We start from the raw sequence: 12,471 nt of genomic DNA, 5'->3' as shown, positions 1-12,471 counted from the left end.
TGAATAGCAATTATTTTTGAGACAATTATGTGTATGTGGTGCTTCTCCTATTCACATGTGCACGTGAGAATGTGTGTGTGTGTGTGTGTGTGTGTAGCTGAGCTTTTCCGGAGCATCTGCACCTGTGCCTCTAACCAGCTTCACCTGTCTGCCTAGCTTACACACACACACACACACACACACACACCTAGAAACTGCAACCCTATCTTGTTTTGTTACTGTGTAATTTTGTCATCAGGAGGTATGTAGCATTATTCCATGAATGCTGGCAGGCTCAGAAAATAATCCCATCAATTGTTATTATTTCCACTGCCATGTGAACAGTGATGTATGTAAGTACCAGCACTATATTTGCATACCCCCTATTGCCAAGGAATACAGCTGTTGAGCCAGGACACACAGGTGGCACTACACATCATGTAGGCTATTGATTTGTCAAACAAAAACATCTGAACACGTCTTGGTCTAGAGCCACTTCTCTACCAAACTGAGTACAGGCTCTAATTTTGACATTTTATCGCATACCTGCTGCCATTGCCGAGCAGACTGGACAGAAACAATCATCAAAAATGCTCACGTTTGCAGCGCACTATTGTTTTTCATTGCTATGGTTTATGGTTTGGTTACATGTCTCAATATTTGCTATGCATGCCCACCTCATCAGAAATCCGGAAATGAGTTAAATGATTTCTCATGTAACGCTAACTTTTTAGCGTGTAACTGGTAGCTGACCGGAGACTAAACAAAGGAAACTGTTTGTGTCATCTCCCTTTCTAAAAGTTGCCAGAAGTGCTTGGTTTTTCTATCAGATAGGTGTAGATGTCAGGTCACTCAAAAGTGAGCGTGTACGGGTCGGCCAATCTAGATGCGTCCGTTACAGTTTTCAAATAACAGTCACGTTCTTGGACAGTGAGTGACCTAACACAGTCATATAAATTCGGATTTTGACCAGTCATTGTTTAAAACCAAACTAACACAACGTGATAACTACCGCTTGTAAAGCGGTCAGGGAAATCCTTCTGCATCCACCTAAGCTCCGCCCATAAAAAAAGTCACAGTGTTTACTAACAGAAAAAGGGTCTATTGTGATGAGGATTGAGAGTGGGGGGGTGTCTAGAAATTGTACTTAATCACCCGAGTAGCACGACTCGACGAATGAAGCTACATATCAGCAACAAGAGAACCATCATTTTAGTTTAGAGAACCTTATAAACCTTATAAGCCCAAGTATGTTTTTGCATTAAAACGTTTTTTCCAGACACAAAAACAGCATTTATAGATTATTAAATAATTATGCATATACCTAAACCTAAAACATAAACTATGTTAAGAGGTTTTAACATAATAGTTGTTATTTTTCCATTATCTTGAGTTCAACCCATCATAAGCGGTTATTTATATGATCCTGAACAGACAGGCTATAGGAAGCAAATGCTCCACCTATAGAAAATCATTAGTGAGACTGTTAAATGTTTGATGGCGAATGTGTAATCACGCCGATCGCCTGCATCATCCACATGTTCCGCTGGCTAGATTTCCATTTTATTATGCAATTCAAACATTTTAAGACTTGGCTGTTCCCTTTACAGAGAGTGTAAGCACTTTTCTTGGTTTTGATGGTGATGTAACAGTGCAGGTGCATTGTGGATCTTGACAGCTGGTATCTGATTTGAAACGGAATTGATTAGTCACATGTCTGTTTCACTACAGCATGTAGCTATCCAACTCGATCCAAAGTGTGGCATTCACTGTGTGACAAAAGCACACTTATTTCTACATCTTCAGTCCCTTACATTTAGTCTTTTACCCCCACGTTTGTTAAACTGGCTCCTTACACAACGTGATCTGTTCAGGCAAACAGCCAAGGCAAGATAGAAAAATTAAATAAAAAATATTTCCATATATATTTGTGGTTACTTAATACTGCTCCTCACTCAAGGTGATACCATGCAAGAAAAATGAGCTTAAGTTCCAGGACAGAATCATCAACTGAGACACGCCTCTGTTTTTAGCAAACTGACACATGCACCTCCTGCGCAACTGTCTGAGAAGTGCTCAAGTCTCTATGGTTATATCTCAGGTCTGAATAACGTTTATGCAGAATTTCCTCACTGCACATGCTTCAGGGGAAAAGAAAGTTTGAGTCCATTTACACTTCAGCCAGCTAACTCTTTACAGCAGACCCAGTGCAAGTGGACATCAGTGTATGCCTTATAACAAGTGTTTGTCTCGTTCCTCCTCAGACCCCCGTAGACGCCAAAGCAGGAGGACGATCAAGCATGTCGCGAAGCCGCAACCCGACCGCAACAGGGGATGATCACCCTCACATCGGAAACTACCGCCTGCTCAAAACCATCGGCAAAGGCAACTTTGCAAAAGTTAAACTGGCCAAACATATCCTTACAGAAAAAGAGGTAACCAGATTATCAGTTTATGTGATTTGGCTCCACTCGTCCACCCAACCTCACCTTCTCCCACTTGCTTGCTCTCTCTCTCTCTCTCTCTCTCTCTCTCTCTCTCTCTCTCTCTCTCAGTCTCCTGCTCTCACCCTATTACAAATTCTTCTTTGGGAGTCTGATATTTATTGATGTGTAGAAAGTAGGATACTTTATGATTTGACTTCCAGCATTGATCACATTAGAATACACTCTAAAGTAATAAATATGATCTACCTATATATATCACCTCATGTAAGCACGACATCATATTTTTGTATAGATTCAGGACTAATATCCTGTTTTTCGTCTCCGTCCTGTGTTTTAGGTGGCAGTGAAAATCATAGATAAGACCCAGCTCAATTCTTCCAGTCTTCAAAAAGTGAGTCAAACTTTCTTTTAATTATAAGAAGAGGGGCTGTATGACTCCATTCAGCGAGTGAACAGCCTCTTTAGTTTTTCATACATATTCTTTTTAAAGATGCATACACAGTATGCGTCAGAATTATTTTAGACTGAAGCGGGTTTGGCATGCCGTAAGTCTTTTGTGTGTGAAGTATTGCCTAGATGGTGTTAAATCACTCTGTGTTCTTTCTGCACTCAGCTCTTCCGAGAAGTACGAATCATGAAGCTTTTGAACCATCCAAATATAGGTGAGTAAAGAAATGATGAAGAATCTGCTGATTTGCATGTGGATGATGTTTAGTGTGTGTTTATTTAAGATGTATATCAAATTAGTCAATTAGACGATTCTACTTGTTTAAAAGTATGCTCATGTAGCACCTTGATGTCAGACGTAGCTCACAGGCTATAGTAAGGCCTCATATATAAAAGAGCCCGTCGCACACTGAGACTAGTAAAAACGTTTTTTATACTCCTTACAGTGCTAATGCAGTGGGCGGGTGCGGGTTTTGGCATGGTTTATTTGGAGTAAGATGAGGGAAGTTGCAGCTGTTTTTAAATTCTGTTAAGGGGTCATTTGTCAACTGCATCACACATTAACCTTTTTGTGCTTTTGTTTGTTTTTGTTTGTTTCCCATTATGTAATTATAAACATCTGTGTAGTATGTGGACCCCTGACCATTGCACATGGAGTCCCTTAACAATTGGTCATAATATGGAGTTTTACCCCCTTTGCTACTGTTACACCCTCCATTCTTTTATGGAAGGTTCTGACCATTATTGTAGGGATTTTTGGCTGTTCAGCAACAAAAGCACAACAGGTTGCAAGAAGGCCTGGTTTGAAGCTGGTGGTCCAATTCACTCCAAAAATGATGAATGGGTTTGAGGTCAGGGCTCGGTGCAAGACACTCACGTTCTTCCACTCCAACAGTGGCAAAGCATGTCTTCATGGAGTGTGCATTGTGCTCAGGGGCATTGTCATGCTGGAACATGTTTAGTCCGTTTAGTTCCAGTGTAAGGAAATCTACAGCGTAAAGTGAAATTCTACTGTGTCGTTTCCAACCATGTATTTACAGTTTAAGGAAAAACTGCATGTGTGTGATCACACACAAGCCAAATGTATGAACACACTATATTTGTTACTGTCCTTATTTCCACCCTGTGTGATTGCCTTTGGGTTGCCAAAAGCCAAGAGAACTCATGCCTAAATCTCTTTTCTCCTGACATGATTTGACAGCTGATAATCCTCTCTCTCCTGCCCCTATCCCCTTTCCCTCCCTCTAGTGAAGTTATTTGAGGTGATCGAGACAGAGAAGACACTATATTTGGTTATGGAGTATGCCAGTGGAGGTAAGGAAACCATTCAGCCTTTTGTACATTGTAGGGTTGTTATACTAGGTGCATTGGCTTGTACTAATTACCGCTTGTGCTACTGATATGATTTAATTTCTAAAGTTGTGTCAAAACTAGAAAGCAGAATAGCAAACTCAATAACGGCAGCCTGTGTTCATTATAAATATGTGGCAGTTGACCTGGGTTTGAGAACAAATCTCTTTAAAATGAAAACTTTTTTTTTTTACGCCTTCTCTGCATCCACCATTTTTCATTTCTTTTTCTAAACCTCTGTCACTCACTCCATCTGTCTGTCTCTTTTCCTCACTTCCACCATTAGGTGAGGTTTTCGATTACCTTGTTGCTCATGGAAGGATGAAAGAAAAGGAGGCTCGTGCCAAATTCAGACAGGTATGTGCTTTGCTCTGTTTATACTTAGCCTGACCATTCATATGTATTTGACATGCAAAGTATGTTTTGTTTACTTGGTAGATCTGTGGAAGATAAAAGATTTATTCCTCTCATGAGCTCTGTTGTATTTGTGGATGGCAGACTTGGTTTTAACATCTGTCAAGGGTTAGAGCTGAAAAAGGTAGTGCTTTAAACCTGGCATTTTCATGCGTTTTGAATGCGTCGTCACTGATCACTTGCGATCACATTCGGACCAGAGGCGTTGCCAAATATGCCCAAGCAGAGTTACTGATGATTTCTTGAACATTCCTTTACTACTGATAATCATATACTACCAAACTCAAAATATGTCCCTTCCATGCTATGTCCACCAACAAAACCAGCAGTGCACCATGTGTTGTAATTGAATTTAAAAGTAACAGAACTGTTTAAAAAATTTTCCACAAGGTTTTGGAGTGTGTTTATGGGAATTTTTGACCATTCCTGTAGAAGTGCATTTGTGAGGTCAGGCACTGATGTTGGATGAGAAGACCTGGCTCGCAGTCTCCACTCTAATTCATCTCAAAGGTGTTCTATCAGGTTGAGGTCAGGACTCTGTGAAGTTCCTCCACACCAAACTCCCTCATCCATGTCTTTATGGATCTTGCTTTGTGCACTGGTCTACAGTCATGTTGGAACAGGAAGGGGGTCATCCCCAAACTGTTCCCACAAAGTTGGGAGCATGTATGCTCAATCTTACTAAGCTGAAGCATTAAGAGTTCCTTTCACTGAAACTAAGAGGACAAGCCCAAACCCCTGAAAAACAACACCTGATTTCAGTGATTTGGACGGGTGTCCCAACACTTTTGGCAATATAGTGTACTCAATGTACGCAATGTATTAATGCAACAGGTTTCAAACCAATAAAACTGGACTAGTGAAGCCATTGTTGTGATCATAGAATGCCTTAATCTTTACCTGCTATGTTGCTTAGCAACCAAAGCTTATATACTGCCTGTGAAAGAATTGTTTATAGCTATTATTTCTTATTAATAGCTTTAAGCATTCATTAATCGCTGGATGTTATTACATTGTTTTTGTTGTTTTTTGTTCACTCAAGGTCATGCATTGCAATGATTTTAATTAAGATTAAAAAAATCATTCTAACACATGCCTTTTCAAGATTGTCTAATATAATTTTGCACTTGTGACCAAGTGCAACGTATGATGTTTATCACACACAACATTGTGTCTGGAAAAAAAGTAGCTTGTTAATGTGTGAAAAAGCATGCACCTAGCAACACTGGGGTCTATATAGTCTTTTGATGATGTCATCAGGATTCATTAGCATTCTTATGACAAATGTAATGTGGCCACATGTGTTCCAGACCACCTCTCCAAGTGGTTTGAGTCATAAGATAACAAGACATGTTTGACCTCATTCTAATGCTGTCCTTTTATGAGCTGATCTCCCGAGATGGACGTTAATAGCAGGTCTGCCAAGATTAATGCATGTACTCTTAGACGCAGGCTAAAGATGCTGTGTATAGAGGTTAGATGGAAAAGTGCACAAGTATTACTTTAAAGTTTTACCCTTATGTTACACACTCTCTCTCTCTGTCTCTCTCTCTCTGTCTCTCCTCTCTCTCTCTCTGCTGTTCTGTTTTTCTCTATTTGTCTAGATTGTTTCTGCTGTGCAGTACTGCCACCAGAAGTGCATTGTACACAGGGACCTAAAGGTAACAACACATCTATCACTGCTTAGAGATTGCGCATGGTCTTTCAAGGTTTATAAGTGCGTGTACTTGCACAACGGGACAAAAACAGGGTCATCACTGCATTTTCATGTCCATTTGTTCCATAAAAGCTCTTTTTGTGCTTCCATCTTTACGTATGCCTCTAACCCTGACATGAATTAATCAGAACATAAGTGCATGTATGTGTACACTTCAATACAGTCCTCTACACACTGCCCCAGTTTCACACATTCTTTGTTAGACTTTCTCTCTCTCTCTCTCTCTCTCTCTCTCTCTCTCTCTCTCTGTCAAAGCACAGTAACCCTGTACACAGTTAACACGGTGAACACGCGTCTGTTTTACAGTCTCCTATCCACCCATACACCCACTGTTCCCATGGCGATGCCCCACCCCATCCTTTACTCTTCATTAGTGTATAGGTGCAGAACGCTGTCATTCTGACCTTTGAGCTCTTGAGTTAATCTCCATGGTAGCGTTATTTTTTAACAGCCTCTGACACAAGTGCTTTCAGTGTTAGATTAAATAAGACCTGTATGCATGCTTGTGCACAAGAACCGTCTAGAATTGTATATTACATTACTGTAATAGTAGCATGCTTGCTTTGAGTTATGAGGTTTTAGTCTGATGGATACATGGACAAGGCTCCTGGATGTAGAATACCTTCATAATCAGAATATGTTTTGGCTTTGTTGTTGGCTTATTTTAATATTTAATTACCTGTAAAGGTTAATGAACAGAAAAATTTATTTACCTCATGGACGAACAAATGGTCTTTGGCCTTTACATGTAAAAAAAAAAAAAAAAAAAAAAAATTCTTCCTGCAGATAAACATTAGAGGAATTGGTGCCATTCATGAGCATATAGGAAATAAGAATTGGAATATTAAATATATATCTTTTTACAGTGTAGTTCTTACTTTGTTCATAATACACTAAAATGATTAATTTTCCTGTTACGCAGTAAGGAAACGGTCAAGCTCGTCATTTTATCCCTTACCTTAAACAAAACTGAGGGGCAAGTAGTGCTGGATATGCTTTCACATCAAACTGAATCTCATTCTAGCTGCTATAGTAAACCACGTCAGCCTTTTGTGAAGAAAAAGTCCTTTTCATTTTCTCCCCTTGACATGCCATGATGCAATGAAGTGAATATTAACGCTCCTGTAGAAAAGAAATTTTAATCAAGTAGTTGATTACCCATGCGCCCCTCTACTTCACACACACTTAAAAATAGATTAAAAAAATACCTACTGGTTAATTATTAAGAGCTGTGTAAGCTAATTCCATCGGCAAGGAAAAATATTCGTACTTACAGGAAAACTTTGAGTGATGTAATTTAAAGGGAAAGTAGGCCATTAGTATAGCCAAAGCATAATCTATTGCTGAATATGAACTCAGCTTGCCAAGCTAAATGTACATCATCATTATAAAGCAGATACACGGCCTGGTTTTCAAGGTGTCACAACAACGTATAAACATACACATCATATATAATAGTGTAGAGTGGAGAATTAACACACATGACTCATGAGTGAGGGTCTGCTTGATTTATGTTTGTTTTTTCACCAGGGTAATAGCGCTGTAAAAGTGCGGGTGGGTGTGTGTGAGAGAGAGAGAGAGAGAGCGAGCGAGAGAGCACCTTGACTGTTGCGTGGAGTTCATGGAGTGACTGCAGACGTGTGTGTTTGTGTGGGTGGTCTTGTGTGCATGTGTAATGTGTAAGTTAGTTGATGTCAGCCGGCTAATATTTAACTGTGCCAGCCAAGCCCAGTTAGCACCCTGCATCTGTTGCTAGGCAATGCGGACTTCCAACTTGGCTAAAGTTGGTGGATAAACATTTGAGTGGCAGCACCGGGAGTGCTCATGCATTTCAACAACACCCTGTACACAGACACGTGTCTACATGGATGAGAGACCTTATAAAGACTATTTGAAGCGACCAGAGTGAACGAGCGCAGTGGAAAATAGAAAAAGCAGAGAAAGATCATATAAAGGTTGCTTCTCTTGCAAGACTGTGTTCCATTTTAGTTTGTTCTTGCTGATTTTAGCTGACTCATGTTCATCTAGCAGGGGAGGGTAAATATATGGCAAAAATATAAGAATATAATACATTTTTCTGATGCACGGTGTTTATCCTAATGTATTATTTTACTGGCATTATCCTAGCAATGCAATATTACATTAAAACAAATGAATAATTATAATTTAAACTCAGATTTTTTTAATCCATTTACATAGTTTTTAATGAGGAAAATGTCTGTGTGCTATAAAACAGCTAAAAAATAATTATTAACATTTAATCAGTTAGTGGTTACAGTGAGTAACAATGGGGTTATAAAAACTGGCCTCGTCTGTCAGGATGATTTATATATTGAGAGTCTGGAACCAGCGAGCAACATTCGACAGCTTCGTTGGTTCACTGAATACTTTTGATGTTTAAATCTTTCTAAGTATACAGTCTCTTGTGTCTGAAGTGGCACTTGTGCTCCTTTAGTATAGCGATCTTGTAGTGTTTTCCTGTGTTACCCTTGAACATTTTTCACCTTCCTCTACCACAGGCTTGAGAGTTTTTTTGTTTTTTTCCCCCTGTCTCCTTTCTCGTCTGCCACACAGGCTGAAAACCTTTTGCTAGATGCAGATATGAACATTAAGATAGCAGACTTTGGTTTCAGCAACGAGTTTACTGTGGGAAATAAGCTGGACACGTTCTGCGGCAGTCCCCCGTATGCTGCTCCTGAGCTCTTTCAAGGCAAGAAATATGACGGACCCGAGGTTGATGTCTGGAGCTTGGGGGTCATTCTCTACACACTGGTCAGCGGCTCCCTGCCCTTTGACGGACAGAACCTGAAAGTAAGCGATAAGAGGGAGGGAAGAAGAAGAGTGATGGGTTAGAGAGAGGTTTAAATAGATTGTTGGATGACAAACCTCTCGTCTGTTCATCATTTCTCACTTTCTGACTTGGAGACCATGTGCCTGACTCTCTCTCGCTCTCCCTCCCTCCCTTTCTCCCTTCCTCTCTCCCTCCCTATCTCTGTCTCTCTCTCTCCCACAGGAGCTTAGAGAACGTGTATTGAGGGGGAAGTACAGGATTCCCTTCTATATGTCTACAGACTGTGAGAATCTACTGAAGAAATTCCTTATTCTCAACCCAACCAAAAGAGGCAGTCTAGAGGTGCTTTTTAAAGACGTGTTTTTTAAGTGCTTTATCTGTTTCTACATAAAACAACATTTTAGTGAGAGGATCAGATACAACACGTTCATTTAATACGAATATTAAGCCTGTCAAGTTAATCCCTGTTAAGCTGTGTAATGTATAAAAGTACTGTAACTCGCACAGATCAACACCTTTTTTTCCTTCATATGAAACAAATGTAGCCCTTCTTACTCGGTATTTGCAGCAATTGATTGATTTGATATTTCTATTGTAGAAAGCTAGTTTGTTTGCCAGCTCTAAATCTTGTAGAGTTTTTTTAAATAGATGTGAAGTTTATGAATGGTTTATGAGTTTAGCTGAAACACAGTTACGCTTTATAACAGGATAAAGCATTAAAACATGCATGTGCATTATATAATTGTTAATCACAGTGTGCTCTCTCTCTCCCTCTCCCTAACGCCCTCCCTCCCTCTCTCTCTCTCTTTTTTTTTTTTTTTTTTTCTTTCTGTATTGTTCCAAGCAGCAAATCATGAAGGACCGCTGGATGAATGTGGGTCATGAGGAGGAGGAATTAAAACCCTACATAGAGCCCCAGCCTGACTACAAGGACCCCAAGAGAACAAGTAGGGTTGTGTGTTTGTGTGCGTGAGAAAGGGATGGAAATATGAGAGTAACATAAACAAAGCAGTATAAAGTATACATGTATAGACTTGTTAGTAACATACATTTTTACCCCCACATAGATATCATGCTGCAAATGGGCTACACACAAGAAGAAATTCAGGAGTCACTTGTCAAACAAAAATATGATGATGTTATGGCAACTTACCTGCTGCTTGATTATAGGAACTCTGAGGTACACCGACACTCTTCAATTTCTGGCACATATTTACTTTCCTGTTTTAACTTGTCTCTAAAATATCTCTTATATTTTGATGACTCAGCTTGATGAGGGTGTCAACATGTTGATCAAACCACGACCAGGAAGTGACCTCACAAACAGTAACGCACCTTCTCCACCTCACAAGGTACAACGCAGCGTGTCCTCTACTCAGAAACCTCGAAGGCCTACAGATCAGGGTGAGTTATAGTAACAGCAGTTATCTTGTAATGGGAATAAACTTTATTTAATCCACCTTATGAGGTTTCTTTTCTTTTTTTTTTTTTTTGCTATGTTTCTATAGTCACATACTCTAAAAGGCCTCCAGGGGATAACAAATACACAGCTGAGGATTCAGGGCGGAAAGGGTCCGGTAGCTCGACCAAAGTGCCACCCAGCCCCATCGTCCCAGGAGACAACAAAAAGAGCTCCACACCCTCCACTGTAAGTGTGTGTGCATGCGTGGATGACAAACCACAAAGAGCATGGTGACTTTTTCTTACTGAACATTTCATCCAAAATGTATATATGTAAGGTGTTGTGTGTATGTCAAATTAGTTACATTTTTTTGTCGCTTATCTATATTTTATTTCTTTATCATGCTACCTGAGGTCCATATTTCAGATAAAACTTGTCTTTAGGGCAAAGTTCACTGTATATGTTCACCACACATACTACACTATATGCCAATAATAATTCCTTTTGGAAATGTACTTCCTACATGATTCTTTGTTTTTTAGATATTTAATTCGGAAATTCATACATTGTTTGTCATTTTTCCCATAAATTTGTATTTTATTTCCATAAACCTTTCTACATCATGTGACACTACAGTCATTCGGCCAAAAAAAAGATCTTAAAAATGCATATTTCAGTAGACTGACTTTAAGCCTGTGGATTTTTTTTTTTTTTTCCCCCCCAGCACTTCGTTGCATAATTATTCTGAAATCACGATTAGTACTGAATCAGTGACATTAGTTTTGCCAGTCCTAAATGTGTAGCAGCTGATTGCTAACCTTGATTTTGGTTCATGACTTGGTTACAGAATAGTATCCTGTCCACGGGCACAAGCCACAGCAGAAACTCTCCACTCACCGAGAGAGCCTTGCTGGGAGTCCAAAATGGCAAAGACAGGTACACATGACTGCACACACAACCTTAGGATACTCACACAAAGAAGATTTGTGTTTAACAACATGGATCACAAAATTGTATTAGTTGCAAGTGTGAACATAGACAAGTATGGCATGCACCCGAACCCTGTGAATTACTAAACTAAATAGTTTTCTCGGATCGAAACACACACGTTATGCCCTTCAAGCGATGCTAATATTGGTTACCTATTGGTTAGCAAATTGCATTTGTTTGGCTTCAACTGGCCTTGACTCTCCATTGGGTAACCAACCAGCATCCCTGGGTTTGGCTGTCACTGATCATCAAAGGAACAGGAAAATAAATCATGTTTTCATACCTATATACATGACGTACATCTCTCTCCACATTACCACGCTTTTTTGAGAACACGTGCCCCATTTCCTTGATCCCCACTCTCCCTCAACATTCCCTCTCTTGATGGACCTCCACAGTTTTAATCCATCCCAGTCAACACCATGGGACCTTGAACTTCGGGATACACATCCATACACATGCTTTAAAGTTTGTGCTTTAACTTGCAGTATGTATTCATTGTATATTCATAATGATGCGCATGATGTCATAATGCATATATGTGGACTTCTGGGGACATATTACAGTGCCTGCTGCAATCAAATGTGAGCATGAATGTCTCCAAAATTACCCAGCATATACAAAAAAACTACATCATGTATAGAACATATTCTTGTAGTTTTTTCAGTCATATACATGGCCTAATAAAGTCAAGGCTTTGAATCTTTGAACTGAAGATTAAGGGGGATATTTTTCCTTATTTGAAGGTCTCTGTGCAGAAAGCACTGTGACTGTATGTCCTTAGCAGTTTGAGTGCTCATTAGAATGCTTGATGCCAATGCAATATAATGTGTGGTGATATAACCGTTAAATGTTTCCATAGGTACTGTGATTAGTGTGTTTCAACGGATCTTGTCTATTCTCTTGTGTATCTTCAAAATATTAACTAGTGCTT

The 12,471-nt window shown here is 39.6% G+C and overlaps 1 protein-coding gene across 10 annotated transcripts in view; it reads left to right on the top strand.

The window, feature by feature from the left end:
- The window catches only part of mark2b (MAP/microtubule affinity-regulating kinase 2b), a 39,331-nt gene that overhangs the window by 15,111 nt on the left and 11,749 nt on the right, over positions 1 to 12,471 (top strand). For all 10 annotated transcript variants that reach the window (XM_058395662.1, XM_058395661.1, XM_058395663.1 and 7 more), the window contains exons 2-14: positions 2,244 to 2,414; positions 2,764 to 2,817; positions 3,040 to 3,088; positions 4,122 to 4,187; positions 4,510 to 4,580; positions 6,242 to 6,298; positions 8,929 to 9,165; positions 9,368 to 9,487; positions 9,993 to 10,092; positions 10,213 to 10,325; positions 10,414 to 10,549; positions 10,654 to 10,793; positions 11,395 to 11,483. In XM_058395662.1, coding sequence (XP_058251645.1) covers positions 2,244 to 2,414; positions 2,764 to 2,817; positions 3,040 to 3,088; positions 4,122 to 4,187; positions 4,510 to 4,580; positions 6,242 to 6,298; positions 8,929 to 9,165; positions 9,368 to 9,487; positions 9,993 to 10,092; positions 10,213 to 10,325; positions 10,414 to 10,549; positions 10,654 to 10,793; positions 11,395 to 11,483 — 1,403 coding nt within the window. The remainder of the gene's footprint in view (positions 1 to 2,243; positions 2,415 to 2,763; positions 2,818 to 3,039; positions 3,089 to 4,121; positions 4,188 to 4,509; positions 4,581 to 6,241; positions 6,299 to 8,928; positions 9,166 to 9,367; positions 9,488 to 9,992; positions 10,093 to 10,212; positions 10,326 to 10,413; positions 10,550 to 10,653; positions 10,794 to 11,394; positions 11,484 to 12,471) is intronic.

Source organism: Hemibagrus wyckioides, linkage group LG07 (assembly GCF_019097595.1).
Source record: "Hemibagrus wyckioides isolate EC202008001 linkage group LG07, SWU_Hwy_1.0, whole genome shotgun sequence".
In the NCBI taxonomy this organism is placed as follows: domain Eukaryota; kingdom Metazoa; phylum Chordata; class Actinopteri; order Siluriformes; family Bagridae; genus Hemibagrus; species Hemibagrus wyckioides.
This window is presented reverse-complemented; position numbering and strand designations above follow the sequence as displayed.